Raw genomic sequence first — 21,861 nt, forward strand, 5'->3', positions numbered from 1 at the left:
GACATCTATTGAAGAATTGTTTGGGGCTGGGGATAAAAAAAGCAAATCATATCTGTCAGCGTGTCTGTTAGTTTGACATCTCCAGCTAAGACTAAAAGACAAGTTCTCTTTTTCTTAGATATGTAAATACTATATAATTTTATCTGTCATTTCTTAACCTTAACTTTGACTTTGACTTTCCTATCACTACAATTCCTGAACAATCTCCTTCCAAGAAGCATGGGAAACATATTTCCACCCCCACCCCCCATTTATTACTTGAGGAAACACTGTACACCACTGTCACAAATCACTAATGGGGCACAGCAACGCAGCAACATTTCTGGTGATGTCAGTGAAATCACCAGAAAACTGACCATCGGTGCTAATGTTAAGTAGCAGCTAAAAGAAATCACTGAAACTTTGTCCCCCTACCCCCTGAGAGGCCTGTTCTCTTGCAGAGTAGGAAACCATGCCACATTGCTACATTTTGTTGCAGGTCCCACTTGTAATAAGCACCAAATTCATAATCTGAGATTAGTCAGGGTGCTAAATTTCATTCTCTGGAGTATCCTCAGTGATGTAAGAGGAATTACTGGAACAATAATCAAAGTGCTGTAATCTCACAAATAGTCACAATTAAAAACAAACAGTTTTCTTACCTTGCACCTGCAAATTCAAAATGATTTCATCTGATCCCCAGTTGTTAGTGGCTACACAGCTGTAATATCCCGAATCCTCTGCTTTCACAGTACGGATGACAAAGCTGCCATTACTAAAGATGCTTCTTCGCCCATCAATCATCACTAGACTGGGTGTCCCGTTACTACCTCACAGGAAACAAAATTCATACATTAAAGAGGTTACAACCAACATTACTCAGGAGTGGCAATTTGTAAAAGCGCAGGAAAAAGCAATTGCCAAGCAAGAACGTCTCCTAGTTCTATAACAGGGTTAGCCAATGGGGTGCCACTCCCATCAGCTCCAGCCTGTGTGCCAAAGGTCAAGGATGACAGAAAATGTAGCCCCCCCCAACAACTGGGGAGCGTCTCGTTGGCTACTTGTTTTAGAGGCTGATAAAATTCATAAAGGGCATTTGAGTGTTTTCCATGGCAGGACATATATAATGAAGAATATTTTGCAAAATACGCTGGTAACAAACAATGGCTCGCTCCTACAGGAGGCAGTGATGGCAATCAACTTGAATGGCTTTGAAAGAGGATTGGATGAGAGAGCTATCAATGGCTACTAGCTATGATAGCTGTGCTCTGCCTCTCCAGCTAGAGGCAGCCATGCTTCCAATACCAGTTGCTGGAACCCATGGGAGGGAGAGAGTGCTCTGGCGCTCTTGTTCTGTTCCCTGGTTTCCCACAGGCCTCTAGTTGGCCACTGTGAGAACAGGATGCTAGACTAGATTGGCCTGATCTGGTGGGCTGTTCTTATGTTCTAACTTCTTCCCACCCACCTCTTTAGGGAAATGAGTCGGGGAGAGAAAGTTCTGACCTTCTCAAGCCACTTAACGGTTTATAGAGGGGAAGAGTGGGAGTTAGGGCTAGGGGCTGTGTGTTGTGAGGTTAGGAACCCCACACACCATAGTTTCAGGAGCAAGGAAAGAAAAAATGACACTCTTCATTTTACATTCCCAGAACTGCACGCAACCCCCCCCCCCGCAAAAAAAACCCTATACAGATAAAATGCTCAGGTTTCATGCTAACAGCTCTCTATTGCTAGCACAGTAAAGGAACAGGGTGGGGAAGAGGTGTCCTTTATCCCTTTCCTGTTGCTGAAATTTCATCCCCCCCCCCCCGAGAAGCCTATTCTTTTACAGAGTAGGAACTCACTGCATTCTGCATCTGTTGCAGGTCCCATTTGCAATCACTCCCCCCCCCTTCCACCACCACCCTCCTCACACAAAGTTGCTGGTTACCTTTCTTTCATCCATTTGACTGTAGGAGCAGGGTCTCCAACAGCCTTACAAGGCAGGATGATGTCTTTCATCCATGGGGTTGTTACTGTGCCGCTGAAGGTCAGAATTCTGGCTGGAGCTGAGGAGTGAAGAAGAAAAAAAGGATTAAAATGCAGTGGTGTGGCACTATATTCTTCAGAGGTGTGGCCAGGTGTGTGTGTGTGTGTGTGTGTGCGTGCACACACGCACCAGGATAAATTTAATATTTAAAGCAAAAGTTAAAATGCTTCTGGCTACAATTATATGAGGCAGATTAACTTCAACCAACATTATCACGCGGCTTAAAGGAACACACAGAAAATACGATCAATGTTGAGATGGCAGGGGAGGGAAGGGACCCTGAAGGTAGCTGGGAATAAAAATCCTATTTAATTCCTGATCCCCTTGTTCTGTACTGGAAGGAATCTGTGAAGATTGCACATGTGCTTATGGTAAGTGGCCTTCAAGTATGGTGCATTTCAGGTGACATCAAAAGTACTCAACTAGCAGCATCCTTGTCCATTCCCTGCTCCCATTTGCCAACATTTCATAGAATCATAGAATTCTAGGACCCTCAATGACCATCTAGTCCCGCCCCTTGCAATGCATTTATCTCTCTGTCCTTCCATGTGCTTTGAAACAGCATAGCAAGAAGGATGAACAGAGATGAAAAGTAACCCATGGGTGGCACTGAACTTAGTTTTAGTCAGAACAAGCCCACTGAAATCAATGGAAGTGACTAATGTCTCATCCACACTTCCTCTTGTCCCGTGCCTAGAAAGCATGGCTCTCATGGGTTTTCCGCTTGCCCTGCTCCTTTCCCAGGGAAAACACACACTTTAGCTTTAAATCAGAATGAATGGCAATCTGCAGAAATCCTGACTGCTGTTTGCTCCAATTGAGCACAAACGAGCAGTTTTCTCTGGGCGAAAGAAGAGGGACAAGAGGAAGTGCTGGATAAGCCCTAAGTTAGGTCCATCAATTGCAATAGGCTTACTCTGAGTAAAACTCAGTCGAATACCACCCCATGTCATGTGTCCCTGCTCCCTTCCTCCTCATTTTTCCTGTTTCCAAATCTACTGGGGTTTTTGTTGTTGTTGTCCCTTATAGCACAATAATACAGCATTGACTTTGGATTCCAGACCACCCTATCCACTGTCCTTACCAAATCCATAAATAGCATAGCTGTCAACTTTTCCCTTTTCTTGCGAGGAATCCTATATGGAATAAGGGAATTTCTCTTTAAAAAAGGGAAAAGTTGACAGCTATGATAAATAGAAAGGAAGGAAAGGGTGGAGAGGGAAGGGATAGCAGCCATAATTGCTATCTTCCCTCTCCAGAGGCATAAAAGTAAAAAAGTGAATCGCAAGTGGGCAGACTGCTGTTGTGCTCATGCCCAGCTTGCAGGCTTCCCACAGGCATCTGGGCCATTGTGAGAACAGGATGCTGGACTAGATGGCCTGATCCAGCAGTCTCATCTTAGCTTTTTAGAAAGCTCAGAGGGATGGGGGGAGGGAGCAGTTGGCAGCATCACAATCACAGCCCCATGTGCAGGTCATAATCACATCTACAGTTTATACAAAGAGTTCCAGGAATTTCTTCCAGATTAGGTCACCTTTGTCCAAGGCTTTGTGCCTGCCAAATAAAAACTTCTCTTTGATTCTCAGTTCTAGCATATATATTTATTCTTGCGAGACCTGCTCAGGATTTCCACTCTTGTGATACTATTTTGCTAGCCATTTGCAAATATTTGCAGTGTTTTGGAGCAGAGATTGTCTTGTTATTGGTTTTATTATTATATATGTTGTTTGGGGAGTCTTCTTGGCTGAAAAGTGGCACATTTCCCCCCAAATAAACAAATTTTTGTTCATGAAGTATGCACATCTGTGCAAAACTGTGTAAAACTAATGGCCCCAACAACATTTCCTGTTTGGGATATCTGCTCTACTTCTGAAGTTTTCGCTTCTTTGCTCCGTAACAAATCAGTACAAACAACACATTTTTAGTTAACTTCTAACAGGTGGCAATACCAACCAAGTTCATCCTTTGCAACATGTTTTGATTTTTAGATCTGTATTTTTGATACTCTGACAGAGGATGGGTAGCTACTGAAAAATGTCAGTATTTCCTTTTCTGCAGTGACGGGAAATGTTGCTAAGACAAGGCAGATTTTGACAGTTCACTCAGCCTGCATTTAAGCTCCTGTAATAATACATGAGCACTAAATGAAAATAAATGAATTGTGAACTGCCAAGAAATTTACATGTGAGAATAACATCTGACAAAAGAAGCAGTGATGTTGTGGCACACCAGTAGTGAAACTGAGGCAGCTGTGAGAAAAGCCAGGACACTTTACGCTTCTCTTCCGACCTGAAGGCACAACAAGTATTAAAGCATGTGAGAGAGAACTTCTGCTAGTTGACTGGAAGGGACCAATCCACAGCTCATTAAGCAGCTGACACTGGACATTTGATACAGCCGCTCCCAAGGGGCTTAGCAAAAGCAATGCCTAAATCAGGAAACTTGAGTTTCTCACAAACAAGGACATATTGGTACATCCCTACATAAGCTCTTGGGGAATTAAAATCTTAGCTGAGGGTGAAAACTAGTACTGCCACCATACATAACTCACAAGTTGCCAAGCATTACACCAAGTTGCTTCTGATTCTAGTGGTTAGCACATATATATGGGTTAGGTAGGAGAGAGCTTAATAATGAGCCCCAGTTCAGGTGAGACACAAAGCCAAGACCTCCAGATATTGCTGAATTGCAATTCCCATCATCCCTGGCCATTGGCCATGCTTGTTGGGGGCTGATGGGAGTTGTAGTTCAGCAACTTCTGAAGAGCCAGAGGTTCCCCATGCATAGGCTAAGCCAGACCTTTGCTTAGCTTGGTGCAGCAACAAAAAAGATCCAGAAGGAGCAAAGCAGCTCCCCAGGTGTCTAAGACTTGTTTAAAACTAAAACTGAGCTCACTAGTGTGCAGGCAACAGCTGGAGTTGCTTATTCAATTATTCAACAGGAAGTACCCTAAGGAAGAACTCTGTTCCAACCATTTCTCCCTGCCTTGGACATCTGAATGCCTCCTTCCTTCCTTTATCCAAACACTGTCCATAACTGAAGAAAGAAGCCACCTGAACAGCAGCAGCAACAACAAAAGATCTAAATTCAAAGCTAAGTCTTCAGATGCAACTTTTCCTATAGATCATGTGAATATTTGAATAGCCTGGACCTGTTGTATTCAGATTTCAGTGTTACTACACTCAAGGCATGTTTGCACTCCCTCTTGTGTCTGTTGAGCTACACAAGCTGTTTAATGTGCATTGGAGGGGATGTCCCATAGGAATTCTATGGAAGCCTGTCCTCCTTGCCCCCAACCAGCCCTGAGCTGAGCCTGCTGGCACTCTGCTAGACCCAACATAAAGTGCCATCTGGGGCTCACATATGGGCATTTGATAGTCTGCCACTGTCAATGCCTCCTGGGTGGAACCTATACCTGGAAACCCACGAGGTGCAGAAGGACCTCTTGCTATTGACATTGCCAAGGTGTGCTGCAGTGAATCCAGCACATTGATCAAGCGCCAGGGTGAAGGAAGAACACCCAAATATCTACACATCTGTTCACATGAAGCTCTGTGTGCATAGGAGAGGATGGGCCGTCCTTTAGAAAACCTTCCTTTATTCCAACCATTAATGTAATTATGATGCTTTATATACATTAGGTATAACTGTTTAATTGTACACTGAAATGGAACGTAACTCTGTATGTGTACTGTTAAATGCGCAGCGTGGAAACTTCCTCTGTAGCTAAACAAAGGAGTTGCAGAGAACCTACCAGGTTGAAAATTAATGTAGAATGTTGATTGATTTTCACAAATTACAAGATAAATTATACGTATAACATTCAGATAACAGAAGAAATGGGGAAGTGATCAAAGAAGCACTTTAACAAATAGATAAGACAGATCCGCTTTGAGGAAGACAGAAGTCTATTGGTGAAGAGCAGTAATTGGGAATTAAGAACATGGTGGCATAGGTTTTCTTTTAAGAACTTATGGATTTATGGACGTATGTATGTTTTTCCTTTTGTTTTTATTTTATTATTTTTGTTAATTTTGTGTGTGTGTGTGAAGTAAGAAAACTAATAAAAAGCATATAAAAAGAAAAAAAGGAAATTAACTTAGAACGTATCTCTGCTACTCTGCCATGAGGTGTTTAACTTTAGATCACATGGGGAAGATTCAATTGCAAATCTCCATTTTGTATGAGTTGGACTTCAGTTTTTGTTCTCAAGCACCCTAGAAGAAAGGATGGAATGCAGGCTGTGGTAGAGACAGAGCTATGTTTCAGTTCTGTTTTGAGTAATTTAATATTCCTAAGATGCTGTACCTATGCCTGGATAAGCTTATGATGTTATGCAACTATTTGAATGTAACATCATTGTTCTGAGTGTCTGTTTTCTGTTAGTAAAGCTTTGGAACCATATTTTTGGTCTGGACAATTCTTATTTCAAGAAGAACCCATTTTTATCCTTCCTATTTCTTCCTAAAGCACAATATTAAGAACCACAGTGCATTAACAAGCAATGTGCAAAATTAAGAATGCTGATTAGAAATAGCTGTTAATATGGAAGGAGAGACTACAGGCCAGGAATCCATTTTACACCAATTAGGCAAATGTGAGAACAGGCGTTATCATCAAATGTAACTGGAATGCTTAATCTCGGTGGGTTTTTATCCTGTCCAAATAATATTTAAAAGGAAAATCTTACATAGCAATCCTTGGAGAGAGCAAAGGAAAATGGCTTCAGGAAGCTCTTAGTGGACCACTGGGATCCATAAAGGGGAGGAAAGGAAGAACATTATTCTATGAGCTATATGATCATCCTGACGTCGTGGTGCTCATGGTATCTTCAAGAGAAGCCTCGGATTCTCAAGAGGATTGTTCTAGTAAAAAATTTAATTAAAGTCACACACAAAAAATGAGTTCTGTTGATCAAAAGGAAGAGAAGTAAATGAAGCCTAGCTAATGAAATTACATTATATTGCTAGCAGATACTAGTGAGGATCCAGGAGCACAAGGCTCCTGATAGTTCTTAAATGCCAACAAAAGAAACCTGCTTGTTTCTGTCTCAAGGGCAAAATGGCCTGCTCAGTTTTGCATCACTCTATGCTAGCAAACATTGTCAACATATATCCAGATGTATCTCAGCAACCATGAAGGCTAGAAGCTTCATTTCCCCTTAAAACGGTGGTTCTCAGGACCCAGTACCCTGGTATTTATAATAGTAGCCATTCTCTATGGTATGTGTCAATCTGAGTTCTTTGCTCTGTAAGCGTCTTTTAGCTGTGCAGAGAGATGGGCTGATCAGTCTCTTTCTGGCCCATGCCCATTTCACGTGGGCTCATTGATGATTTCATTCCATCCTGGTTTTGAATTGATTTAAAAAATGAATATATCCATATTTAGATATACATTTAAGTACACATTTTCTGATTAAATATATATCTCATTGCACTCACTTCTAAATGCCTTTTCTTGTAAAATAATAATTTTCAAGGCACCATGGTACATTTTTAAGCTAAGGAATGTATCACAAAATTTTGGAAAAGTATAATTATATTGTTAAAGCTATGGTTTTCCCAGTAGTGATGTATGGAAGTGAGAACTGGACCATAAAGAAGGCTGATAGTTGAAGAATGGATGCTTTTGAATTATGGTGCTGGAGGAGACTCTTGAGAGTCCCATGGACTGCAAGAAGATCAAACCTCTCCATTCTGAAGGAAATCAGCCCTGAGTGCTCACTGGAAGGACAGATCCTGAAGCTGAGGCTCCAATACTTTGGCCACCTCATGAGAAGAGAAGACTCCCTGGAAAAGACCCTGGTGTTGGGAAAGATGGAGGGGAGAAGGGGACGGCAGAGGACGAGATGGTTGGACAGTGTTCTTGAAGCTACCAGCATGAGTTTGACCAAACTGCGGGAGGCAGTGGAAGACAGGAGTGCCTGGCGTGCTTTGGTCCATGGGGTCATGAAGAGTTGGACACGACTAAACAACAACAACAACATAATTATATTATACATCTGTGTAACTAGCCAAGGAAATGTGAATGAAGCTGGTTTGCTTTAAAATGCAAACAAAAGGTTCTTCCACACCCAACAGGTCTGCTTGCCAGACAATGCCATAAACCACTTTCACCTTTACCACTGTAATGTTTCAGTGGGAGATTGTGCAGATACTGTGCCTGTCCAATGCTCTCCAGACTTTTCCACCCACCCGATCCTTTGAGACAAGATTAAAAGTCCTGTTTGGTGTGAGGTGGTGGGGCGGGGCGGGGCGGGGGGCAAGATCTGAACAGGAGGCATGGCCACCTCACCGTTTCCCATTGCATTGTTAATACTGCATTTTAAGTCCAGTCCTTTGGAATGCAACCCACTGTGATCTACAAATAAGCAGTTCTGCCCTGCAACAAGTAATTTAGGCTACAGTTTGAATCTCACTTACCTGGGAGTAAGTCCCATTCAGTTCAATAGGGCTTGCCCCTGATTTGGTTAGGACTACAGCCCAAATGGCTTTTTCATCTCTTCCAGCACCAAAAATCTGCTATGTTGTATGCTATCCATTTATGTCAAGCAGACTCCTCACCTTTAGCAAATGGTTCCACGGTGATAATTTCACTACTATTGCCTCGCCCTGCAGCTGTCACAGCCACCACCCAGACACTGTATTGCCGATTCCGACTCAGATTTGGGATTCTGTAGGAAAATGAGTCAGGAGTAGCTTCGAATTCGCTGATTACCTGTGACAGGAGAGACAAACATTCCCAAACTAAGGTAAATGATGCACACAAGAGTCTTTACCTCTTAACCACTACAGATTGGGAAAAGTAACGTATTTATAATATTTAAACTTGGTCCTTCTTCAGAAGAAGAGCTCAGGGTGGGAAGCAATAAAACTAATTTGAAAACCAAAGATCCATTAAACAGTAAAAATTACAATTTAACATCAGCCATAAAACTATAGAGCAGCAACTATTTAAGAAAAATCTGAAGTTGAAACATTTCCAGAGAATGCTTGCGCAAATAACAGTGTCTCAAGCAGGCATAGAAACAAAAAAAGTAGTTTACAGCAGCTGTAGCTCAGAGACAAAGCCATTCCACAACCAGGGTGTCCACCCCAGAGAGCACCCTCTCTTGCAACCCCACATTGTATATAACTCCTGGAAGCAGCGTACTGAGAAGGGCAGATCTTAACCTCCAAGCAAGACATTATAGGAAAAGATGTCCCTTCAGAAACTGGTCCTCAGTCATTCAGGGCTTTATATATCATCAGCAACACTTTGAATTCAGACCAGAAGTGTATCAACAGTCAGGGCCATTCTTTCAGAACCAGTGTGATAGGGTTCAGTCTGGCTGATCGGCTTAACAACCTGGTTTCTGCATTTTGCACTGGCTGTGGCTTTCAAGTTATCTTCATGAGCATCCATATCCATGGGAGGGTATCAGAGCATGGATTAGTGTGGCAGGTGATTGAGGGCAGGTACATGCCTGGGTTTGCTCTTGTGATAGGTTGCTTGAGCTGTTGTGACTGGCTTTTTGTTATGATTTTTTGGTGGCATGCTACTTTTTAAATTTATGCACTTCAAATCCAGCTTCCCCTAAACTTCGTATCTTCACTTTGTTTTACGCCACCATTTTGGGGGGGTCACAGTTTTTGCCTGTTTATATCACTTCTAGTTATCTTGATAAATCAGAGGCAACAGATAGACAGAAAAGCACAAATACTAGCAGCTCACCAAAGGCACTAACGTCCCTCAGAATAGAGAACCAGGACACATCCCGGCGTCAGCACCAATGCCCATCCTCTTGTGCACCCTTACAGTCTAGACACTCAGTCCGGGAAACCTGAGTGAGCAGATTCTGGAGGGGTTACTGCTTTTTGGCCCATATAGCTCCCCACCCACCCTCTCACAGTCCCATCCTGAGACCAGATCATACTGTGGTGGGGGGTAAAAGGGATCCCTATCTATCCCTAGCAACAAAGACACAACACAGGAGACAAAACTATGATCTTTATTGATGAGCATGTGGCTTGGAAGAGATCCTGGAAAGGAAAGACAAACATAGGTCAGTTTGCTAAACGGTTGACCCAGCAGGACTTCTGTGTGATGGGCATTGGTTTGAGAGTGTTCTTTATGGCATCAGCCCACCCTTCGCCTGTTGTACAACGATCTGCCGAGGAGCTTGCAAGGATACAGGAGCTTGCCTGAGCAACGTTAACCTTGCGATAGAATGGATGGAAGCATCCTGGTTGCTGCTGCAAGTTGCAGGGCAGGTCTCCCTTGTGGTCTGCGTGGAACGGGGTATATCCTGGTCTGTGAAGAGCAAGGGGAGATAGGCAGAACAACAGTCAGCATTTGAGGCACAAAGTCCCCAAACCACCATGTAGGTGTTTGTGAAGAAATGAGAGAGGAGGGTGGGTGGAGCCACCAGTGTCAGCCAGTGCTGATGCCCCACCCCGGAGGCTCCAGAGACAGTGATTATACATACCCATTACCCTTTGAGGGTTGAAGGGAAACCATGTGTCCAACTGCATGGAACCATGCTGTTTGTTCTGCTCCATGCACCCGGGCTGTGATCCTGTAATGCAGGAGTGCTCATGAATCTTTGGCCAGGAGTGGCAATGATCTGGCATTTGCCAACAGACAGCTTACCTGTATGCAAGGATGTGTTTCTTCCCTGGGGGTGGAACACACTGCTCCCCACTGTTGGGAAGGAACAATGTGTTAGAACAATGCAGTTCAGACAAGACTCAGAGTAGGAAAAAGGGTGCAGTCTGCATTCCCCCTTCCCTTGCTTACCTCTGTGGGGCACTCTCTGCCGGCATTTGAGTTGTTCCAGGTGCAGCTGGTGTTTGAAGTCCCCAAGGACCTGTTAAGAGTTCTAGGAAAAGAAGCGTTAGCCGTGTCCTCAGGTTCCCAGGCTGCTTTGTGCAAAGAATTATTGCTAATACTTCCATAATTTCAAATTGTATTAATTATGGTTGCAAAATGAGCTCCTTCCATTTTACAAAATTGGTGTACTGCTTACTTGAACAAAAGACCTCTGAATGGTTTACAAATGGAATAAAGGATCTGTCTATTTTAATAAAGTATCCTTTTCAACCAGACAAAAACATAAAAATAAAATAGCCTCGATGAATGCTAAATATAAACTCAGCTGACAAAGACTACTCTACATATTGTATAGCAATGGACAAAGCAGTAGGGTGGAGGTAATCACCAGACCTTTCTGAGAGTGAGTCATTGCTGTTTAGTGGGGGGTGGGGGTAGTGGGGAGGGAGGTCAGCATGGTGCAAACGCAGCAGCAGGAACACCAAATTGGCTGAGCTGGTCTGTTGCCACTGCACTGAGCAGAACACCACCTTGCCCTTCTTCCTGCAAGGGTTGGAAGAGTAATTGAATTCAGCATGCATTTAAAGCATCTTCAAAATCCTCATTCTCCAAAAAGGTGCATGAACTGAAACATAGTTAGCTTTCAAAATCAGGACTTTTATTAATTTTGTGGTGCATTCCTTCGTCCAAACAATGTTTACAAATATGCATATGTTAGTGGAAAGTGTGCATAAAAATGGAGGTGTTATTGACAATAACATACAAAAAAGCATTATATTAGAGGGAAATACTTGCAAAAATGCATAATTAGTCAAAACGATATAAAAATGTGTTTGTTGGGATAAATTTCTGCTAAAATGCTGATGAAGTTTCAAGAGGATTTTTGATATTATTATTATTATTATTATTATTATTATTATTACTGCTGCAAAATGTGGAAAACTAAATTTAACATTGGAGCAAGAGAGAGAGATCTTTCCATCCCTGCTCCCTGCCAGTAAACAGCAGCAACTCACTTGCTGGGAGTTCAAGTAACCACCTCTGCCCTGTGCTACTGATATGGCCCCCAATTAGCATAGGTTCTTTCATCAACTCTTGATAACACTTTTGTACTTTATGTCTTTAATGTAAAATATTTTAAAGTGGATGTGTAAAGTAAGGCACAGGAAAACAGAACTGAATCAGCAAAGGCAATTTCTTATTTAGAAAGGGGGGAAAGACATAACTTTAACGTTTCAGCCTTTTGAGATGGCTGGCACAGGTGGCACATGCACTATTTTAGTTCTTCTGAAGCAATATAAACCCAGTTCAGTTCCCCCCCTTCCTCCCCCCCTCTCTTATCAGGAAAACATAATGTTGATGTGAGATCATCTTATGCCACATCTTAATGCAGAATGGAAGATGAGAACCAGCGGAATAAATTAACCCACAGCAAACTCTAGACACACTATCCTTTTACTGCACTTCACTTAAATTGCTCCATCCTTCCAGACTTTAACCCACACACAGAGGAGGAACAGTGGTTTTATTGCAGTTAAGTGACCTACTTTGGGAATGCAACTTGATTAAACCAGATTTCTTTCCAATGGTGGATATGTGGGCTGATTCAGACGCTAACTTACCCCTCTCCTGCCTGGTGGGGCTATGCAGAACAGCAGGGCCACCACGGCATCTGCAGCCCTGCTACCCCCAGCCTGTAGCTGATGCTGCCACATAATGGTAGCCAGGCAGGCTCAGGACTCAAGGCCCTTCGCAGTCTGCTGGCCTCTGCAGGTGGAGATCTTGTGGGTGGCGCTTCATTTGCCCCACAAGTTTGGCAGGCAGGAGAAGCAGCTCCATGGCAGCAGAGTGACCCTAGCATCACCTCACAGGAAGAAACTGGCAGGGCTGAGGCCCCTCAGCCCAATCCAGTCGTCCCTGTTCAGCCCAGCACAAAGCAGGCATGAAATACTCTGTCAAATAAGTTCCTTTGGCATCAGATTAATGATTAGGTAGCACAGTTTTAAGACCTCCCAACCCGCAAGCCTCTGATCTAATTGCTCCTTGGACTATAATTTGTAATTTCTGGCTCTTTTGGTTGCTAACATGCTGTTTTCAGTGATGAGATGTGTTTTATCATGGTCTGTTGTCAGTAGAGATGCAGCTATGATGAGAGTTGTTGCTTCAGCATCATTTTGCAAACCCTCCATAATACAGAGTTAATAAATACATTTCTTGTATGAAGGGGGATCAGGCTGGATGACCCACTTACGAAGTTCCGAAGAGCATCAGAAACGCAAGCAGCAGCAGCAGATAATGGAAGAGCCAAGAAACAAATTGAATTAAGTGTCACAGCGGTCCCTAGTGGCCTGCTAGAAACATCACACTTCCCTTAGTTGAAGCAATGATGCAAATGCTACTATAGGAGGGAAAGGTGTTGGAATTGCTAGAAGTTCGTAGGCAGTTTTTCTGAAAGCGTTAGACAAAGTTCCAGTTGTTGCAGCATCAACAAAACAAACAGACCCTCCAAGTGTTCCTATTTCCCAGGGATGTCCCTGATTTAGAGAAGCCGTCCGGTTTCTGATTTGATCCCGGAATGTCCCACTTTGGCTTAGGATGTCCCTCTTTTCATTGGAGAAATGTTGGAGGGTATGGAGTTAGCTGACCTCCGAGCCATCTGAAGGCAACCCTGTATAGGGAAGTCATTTTTAAAAAAATCTTTAATTTTTATTATTATTTTTAATATGTTAGAAGCTGCCCAGAGTGGCTGGGGCAATCCAGTAAGATGTGTGGGGGTATAAATAGTAAAATTATCATTATGGAATGGGACGTCCCTATTTTCACTGCAGAAATGTTGGAGGCATAAACAAATATAATTTGAAAGTAGCTCAAACGTGGCTAAAATGTGCAAGCTGTGCAAATAAGCTTAACATGACGAAGTGGGCGGTGGCTGAGGGTGTGTGTGTAATGTATTGAGAATAATACCTTGGAAACAAAATCCAGTTACTGAATGTACTCTCTAGTGGTTAATCTCCCTCTAATATATTCCAACCCCTGTTTCAATAAAGAAACAAGGCAAGAAAATATTTCAGGAACATGCCTGATAAAGCTAGAACCTGCAGTGCCACCTGGTGGCTATTATAAGGCACAACAAATGAAGCTCTTGCTAAGCATTTAGAACTTCAAAATCACAATGGAGAGAAAAAAAATGTGTTCAATAAATCTAAACACTCTACGAGCAATAACAAATTTGCTAACAGTCAATATTGTAGAACGGACAGTTACATTTTGTTTTAAAGGCCTTGTGTCATCTGGGTTAGCATAGCAACTGCTGTTAGATTGAGTTTATCAACCTCATTCAAGAACAGGATCTCTTGCTGCACTCAGAGGTCTCACAGCAATAAATAATATTACCGGATGGATGAGGTGAGAAAAACAGCTTAATAACATTTTAATCTCAACAGGCCAACAGAAGGCATTTTAAAAAGTGTTTAAATGCTTTTGACACATTTTAATTTTCTGGAGTTTTGTTATGTTTTTCTCCCCCACCTGTTCCAAAACTGAGCAGTGATGTTTGCCGGTAAACTGCAGATTACCAAATGCTATATTCCCATTCTAAGTGGATATAAGAAATCCTCTTGCATGTCCCTTTGCCCACAGACTCACTGAGAAATCTTGGGCCTGGAAGGTTCTAAGTGTCCCTGCACGTGTGAACTCAGCATAGTTCAGGTAATAGAAAGTTAAATATACAATACCTAGAGAGCAATAACATTTTACGATTCTAACTTCTTGTGCTGCTTTCACTGCACAGTCTGCAGTACACGTAGAGTGCCTTTCCCTTACCCATTAATACACACAACCAGCCCCCAACCAACACTTGGAATTCGCCCATTGATTGCAAGTACCTATGAATTATCTTGCCGGACCAGTCCATCTAATCTAGCCAGGTACCTTAGGGTATTCAAAAGCACCACCAAATTGCTCATCATTAGCATAGATGGAGAACAAAAAAAGTGGGGGTGTCCATTTATTTTCCATATTTAAAAGTTGATTCAATTCTTCATTTGTTTCTGTTAACCTTTGCTTTCAATGGGAGACAAGGCTGCCAGAGTTAAGTGGGTCCCTCCCTTTATTTTGCTCTCTAGCAGCTGTGCAGGGTGTTTAAATTGTCCACAGACAGAGCAAAGGTTTTTCATTAGACCCTGCAACCCTGGAAATAACTACAGTGGTACCTCTGGTTATGAACTTAATTTGTGCTGGAGGTCCGTTCTTAACCTGAAACTGTTCTTAACCTGAGATACCATTTTATCTAATGGGCCCCCCTGCTGCCGCTGTGTGATTTCTGTTCTCATCCTGAAGTAAAGTTCTTAACCCGAGGTACTATTTCTGGGTTAGCGGTGTCTGTAACCCAAAGTGTTTGTAACCCGAGGCGTTTGTAACCTGTGGTACCACCGTACTACAAAAGGAAGGGATTTTGCTTCCCAGTGCAGCCATATCCCAGTTGCAAGTTATTTAAAACCCACAGATTCTAATGGCATGGCTTCACTCCTTTAGTGTCTGTGGGTAATTTACAGTGCAGCCTTATTCAGAAGTCTAAACTGAATTCAATAAGACTTACTCCCATGTAAGCATAAGAAGAGCCTGTAGGATCAGGTCAGTGGCCTATATCCAGGACAGCATTCTGTTCTCACAAGGGCCAACCAGATGCCTGTGTGAAAGCCACAAGCAGGGCCCGAGCATAATAGCATAATAGTGATTTCCAGCAATAGGCATTCAGAAGCATTTATTGCCTCTCACCATGGATAGTAGTCACTGATAACTTTATCGTCCCTGAATTTGTCTAATCCTCTTTTAAAGGCATCCAAGTAGACTGCAGCCTCAAACACCCAATAGCCATTTTACAAGGTACACTGTGTTTATCCACTCTTCAATCCCACTGAGCTCTGAATGAATGATGAAGAAGTTACAAATGAGAAGCCTGCTATTTGTTTGAAACTCTGATCATTTGTTTTGGAATGCATGAAATTTGGTTCAATTTTTCCCATTTCATTCATTCCAAGAAGAATACAGACTCCTAAGAAAACAACCATACAACTATGGTTATGGCACTTCACAGGTGTCTTAAACTAAGACATAGAAATCAGATGGTGCAGGTTATCTTTTGCATTGGGCAGCTGAACTCAGAACATCATTTCCTTTCCTTTCTGATCCAGTATGGAGGAGTTTGGATTTGATATCCCGAAGGAGTCTCAAAGCGGTTAACATTCTCCTTTCCCTTCCTCCCCCACAACAAACACTCTGTGAGGTGAGTGGGGCTGAGAGACTTCAGAGAAATGTGACTGGCCCAAGGTCACCCAGCGGCTGCAGGTGGAGGAGTGGGGATGCAAACCCGGTTCACCAGATTACGAGTCTACTGCTCTTAGCCACTACACCATGCTGAAGAAGAGTTCTATATAACCTAAGATATGGTAAACCCCTGGACGGTTAAGTCCAGTCAAAGGCGACTGGGGTTGCGGCACTCATCTCGCTTTCAGGCCGAGGGAGCTGCCGTTTGTCCACAGACAGCTTTCCGGATCATGTGGCCAGCATGACTAAGCCACTTCTGGTGCAATGGGACACCATGACAGAAACCAGAACGCATGGAAACCTAAGAAAGTGGTTAGCAAAGTTGTTTCCCATGGAACACTTGAAAACTGTTGAGGGCATTGGCAGACAACTTAATGGGTTTCTGCTTCTTGTAGCAATCATAATGCACTGTGCTGTGGTTTTTAACTGTTATTTTTATTGCTTCTTTTATTTCTTATATATTGTACTCTATTCCATAGAATTCAAATTGCAATGCAATGAAATAGTGTGCAGGAAATGAAAGAAGCAATTAAAAACAATTAAACATCAATATGACTATTTAGTGCAATGGATATGCTGTCTCCCAGCGTCAACCACAAATCCACAGATACACTGTGGACAACCTGAACGAAGCTCACAGACCACTGGTGGTCTGCAGACCACAGTTTGAGAATCCCAGACTTAAGAGATCATGTTCTACATTTTGAAAAATTATTGATCCTAAGAGAAAACACCACCACCAACTATCATTTCAATGATTCATAATTTTTTTTAATCGTACTGGTCTGTTTAGATCAGGTCACTTTATATCAGAATTGGGAAAGATCAAATTCTCATGTATCTCTACTCAGACCTTAATCCCTTCCACCTTCTATGGTACACAGAATGAAGGCTATTTTGTTTTTTTATTCGCTGTTCATCAAAATACTATTGATAAAAATTGGTGCAAACATGCACGGACAACTATAATGAAAATACACTTCAAAATATTTTAACGTGCAAAAATGCAAATTAAAAGATGCATTGTCTAGGAGAAGGCTTTCATCTAAAAATCTGCCATCCGCCATGGCTCATTATTAATAAAAACAAAGGCAGTGTCACGATGCTCAATCTTGCTGCGTTCCTCTGACAACTATTTCATATGCAAATATGGCTATCTGCAAGCACAGGTAATTCCAATACTGTTATGTTCTGTGCTGTGTAATTCACTTCACCAGGGTTTCCACAACGAGTATGCTAGTCTCCAATGGTTGCATGTGACCACATGAACTGTCCATGAGCTGAAGAAATCACTCCCTTTTTTTGTCCTCTCCCCATGCCTCCCTCCCTTTCCTCCACACCTATCCTTATTTGTGCCCTCTGGCTGAAGTGCCCTTGTGCTTCTTGCTTGCAAGAGTGGAGGGTGCAGAGGGTTAGGGGTATGTGTGTAGAAACCAGCCTACTGTGCACAGGTAAAATGCACATCCTTGGCCCTCCACTGGCGAGTGGCCCCCAGGGGCCACTCCATAAGGGATTGTGGCCCTTGAACTGAAAAAGTCCCCTTACCCTCTTGCTGTAGGAGGTCCAAAGTCCACTTACTGTGGGGTAGGGATGAGAGCAGAATACAGTGTACTTATGGATGATGCCATTCAGTTTTATGGGAGGGAGCCATGATACGAACACCGTGGAAGCAGAGGCTGCGGCTGCTTTAACTCCGGCGGGAGGGCCTGGAACTGGAAGAGAAACACAGTTAGTTGGGATAGCAGGCCAAACCCGTTGGTGTACACTAAACTGCACAGTGGGGAAAACTTAGCGCGACAACCATGGATTTAATTTGGGGGAAGAAAACATTGCCATCCCCCCCATCAGCTGCATCACACCTACACACACTCAACCTATTTTGATAAGGGCCACCTGGCGAAGGACAACTGTTTCAACTTCTCAGCATATCTAGCATCTCTCATGATTCTGCATTGAGAGAGTTTGTAAGAATGAGGCCTACCGGGGTGAGGGTGCATGGGTGACCTGGCACTGGCCGATGTAGAGCCCAATTCAGGCCCAATCGCTGTGCAATCTTGGAGCCAGCACAAGGTCCAGATTGAATCTACCTGCTCCCCACCTTCTGCCATTAGAGTGTCCAGGCTACAAAAGCAGCAGTAGTCCCACAGGGCCACACTGGTGTCCCAAGCAGGTTTAGATTGCTCTGCTTGGCTGCAACCTTGGAAGAAAGCTCCACAGAACATAATGGGATTTGTTTCTTAAGCAGACATGTATAGGAATGGTCTAGTTAATCAGTCAATGTCAATATGTATAATGTTACAGAATCGCCATACAGCTGGGTTGTTTTTTTAGTTTATTTAAATGCTACAAAGAACTTTTTCTCTCCGCTTGAATTATGTACATAATCATACTTCAGCAAATCACCTTAAACCCATTGCTTGAAGAAACTCTGAACACCAGTTCCGAAGGCCAAGCTTTGATTAAGTATCCACATTTTAAATCTGCAATTAATTCTCTTGGCTCTGCTTAAAACCTAATGTGAGAATAAATGACTATATCTAGCCATACCTGTCTGCTAAAACCTTATAGGGAAGAATCTAATTCCTTTTGGTAATGAGTATACAGATTCACAAGAAACACACTACTTGATAATTCTCTGGTTTCTTTTTAAAAAAATAGGCAGCTCATTACAAATGGCCTTTTGCCACTCCTAAAGAAGGCAGAAACCCGTTTCTTCTTGGTAATTAGTTGCCTGAAAAAGGGTGGTGGTTTATGATCTGCACAGGACATGTGGGATTAAAAGTAATTGATTATCAAATTAAGCCTGAAGCCACAGGGAACAGTTCTGATGGATGCAGCTTGTGGGCCTCAAATCCTTTTGAATTAGTCCAATCAATCTAGAGTTCTGGAACCAAGATAGGCACAAAGAAATGTAGCTTATCCTTTGCCTTTGAATACTCTATAAAATGTATTCATTTCCATAATGTATGCACTTTGATGCACACTTTCCCCTAATATGTGCACTCTGTGCACATTATTTGGTTGGAGAACTGCATTTAAAAATTGAGAGAAATGTGATTTTTCCCCAAAAGATAATTGTGTTTCAGTTTGCACATGGGTTTGATCTAATATGGATTAGGTAATTTCACATTACAGTGCAAACAAAACCAAAATTCTCCCCCATCCCTACTCTCATAATCATAATCAGCAGCTGTTCCTGTATTTCTGATAATCCTTAAATCTTCATACCTTACCACGGTGGCAAGTTTGGGTTTTAAGCCAATCTGTGGTATAACATCCCAGCTGAAATATTTGTCATGGCCTAGGAAAAAATGCTGAGGTACCTGAACAATTTCCAAAACTCAACCACTATTTTTTTGTTATTGAAAAAACCTAATAAACTGCCAATGTGTACTGAAATAATATAATCATACATTCTGACTTTCCTGGTGCATGCAATTATTACAAGTGGCATACTGAAAACAAGCAAATGAACATTAACTATTCTGGCTGTATGCTATTAATACCATTAATGCCATTAATACTGTTAAGACTTTGACGAACATGCAAAAAATGCATGAATGTGTGGGTACACTCTGAAGAGAAGTTGTAATACCAATGTTGTACTGTCTGGGCAGAAAAGTGGGGGGGGGAGGAGCAGGAAAGATGTGAATGGGGGGGGGGAAACGATGTAGAAAATACGTCTGTCACAGATAAATTGATTTTTAAAAGAATGTACTGCCTCTGAATAATGATGTTTTCTCATGGGGAATTTGAGAAAGACGGATTGACACTGTGAAGAATGTGGGGGAGCATGGTGTGACAAAGGAGCAGATATGTGAGATGCACAATGCACAATGCAAGACACACAAATCAGGCAGGACTTAAGTGGAGACAATCCTAAAGCAAGATAATAAGATGCAGGTGTCTGGCATGGAAAAAATGGCACGACACGAAGAAAACCGAATCTTCCTTGGGCAGTCAACCTGCAAAGAGTAGCTCTAAACTAGCTGTGGTTGTGTGTTTGGAAAGTTTTTTCCCACCTCTCTCACATCCCCACATGCATGCACAACTAATGAGTTCAAGTTTATTTTTTAAACATACACTATCTATATCTATATCTATCTATATATCTATATCTATCTATATATCTATATCTATATCTATATCTATATCTATATCTATATCTATATCTATATCTATATCTATATCTATATCTATATCTATATCTATATCTATCTATGAACACTAATAAATCAGCTGCAGGATAAAAGCAGCAATTAAAACAGCCGATCACAGGCTAAGACTTAAGAGCCTGGGAAATAAATATCAGGTCTTTGCCTACCACCAGAAAGACATCAAAGTCAACATCCATGCAAACTCCCTAGGAGAGAGCATTCCTTACTTAAGCGGGACTCCACAACTGAGAAGCCCTTCTCTCCAGTTGCTAGCCATCTCACCTCAGATGGTGTGGGCACCCAGGGGAAGACTACCTGAATGTCTAAGCAGGCTCCTATTGGAATAAGTGACACTTCAGGTACCCATGCTGCTAGCCATGTAGGTTTCTATTAAGCACTTTCAAGTCTGGAAGGAGCCAGTGTTGTTGTTTTAGCACCATCAATCTGTGCTTCCTTTGCCAAGTCCCAGTTGACAGACTATATTTTGTACTAGTTTACATTATGGTTACCAGATTTTTTTCAATGAATCCGGGGACACTTTTTTTTTTTTTTTTTTTTTTTTGAAGCTGAGCAGCAATAGGGAGTCAGTAGTGGAGAGGGTGAGGCAAAAGACCCTGGGCCCAAGTACACATGCATATTATATAAAGGTGCAAAGCTCTTCTTTTGCACCCTGTGAAGCTCTGAGTTTTTTAAAAACTGGGCAAAAACTGGCTGCCCGCCCGCCCATGACTCCTGAGCCCTGATCTCCTTCCCCCTTCCCCCTTTGTTTTGACTGATCAGGGGAGGCTTGGGAGTTGATGGCAGGTGGCCGTTGCCCAGTTTTTTAAAAACTCTGCGCATTTATGTTTCACAGGGTGCGAAATAAGGGCTTTGCACCTTGCCCCTCCTGGGCAATGGTCACACACCCGCGACTCCTGAGCCTCCCCCGATCTGTCAAAACAAAGGGGGAAGGGGGCAGGAGATCTGTACCGCCGGATGTCCCTTGTTCCCTCTCGGCAGTGGCGGTGGCAGCGAGTGGCTCCTGAAGCTAGCCAGAGCCAACTGCGCTACCAGGCTGGCTCCAGGCTGCTGAGGCTGCTGCTGCCACATTTCCCGGGGACAGATTTGCAAATCTGGGGACTTTCCCCAGGAACCAGGGACATCTGGTAACCCTAGTTTACATAGCAAACTATGGTTGTCTCCTGTGCTGGGTGCAGCTCTGCACATTCATCGTCCGCAGTGCATCCAAGAAGTTCAAGGAAGCAAATAGAAAGCTGGGACTCTATCTATGCAATGGAGTTCTGGTGGGACTTTCCTATGGGATACACACTTATGGTAGATGCAAAGAGCAGCCAGATGCAGCACATACACAGCCTATGGTGACCTGAGCACCATTACATAGGAAGAAAAGCCTGAAGGAACTAATTCAAAGGAACTAAGATTCAAACAGGTGTAAATTGGTGCCATTTACTAGATTGCACTGGTTTTCACCAGGTATGGATCTGGCTCCATGAGTCTGTCTATTAAGGAACACAGATTCATTGTTTTAATTAAGATTTTATAATGCATCATTTCTAATGAATG

General features: G+C 42.6%; 1 protein-coding gene across 1 annotated transcript in view; it reads right to left on the bottom strand.

Annotated features, from left to right (window-relative positions):
• DSCAM (DS cell adhesion molecule) overlaps positions 1 to 21,861 on the bottom strand; it is a 336,030-nt gene that overhangs the window by 50,509 nt on the left and 263,660 nt on the right. The window contains exons 20-23 of the mRNA XM_081859359.1: positions 17,720 to 17,853; positions 8,569 to 8,722; positions 1,907 to 2,024; positions 642 to 805 (exon numbers count right to left, since the gene is read on the bottom strand). Of these exons, the coding sequence (XP_081715485.1) occupies positions 642 to 805; positions 1,907 to 2,024; positions 8,569 to 8,722; positions 17,720 to 17,853 (570 nt within the window). The remainder of the gene's footprint in view (positions 1 to 641; positions 806 to 1,906; positions 2,025 to 8,568; positions 8,723 to 17,719; positions 17,854 to 21,861) is intronic.

This window comes from Podarcis erhardii (genome assembly GCF_964252035.2).
Source record: "Podarcis erhardii genome assembly, chromosome: 4".
Taxonomy (NCBI): domain Eukaryota; kingdom Metazoa; phylum Chordata; class Lepidosauria; order Squamata; family Lacertidae; genus Podarcis; species Podarcis erhardii.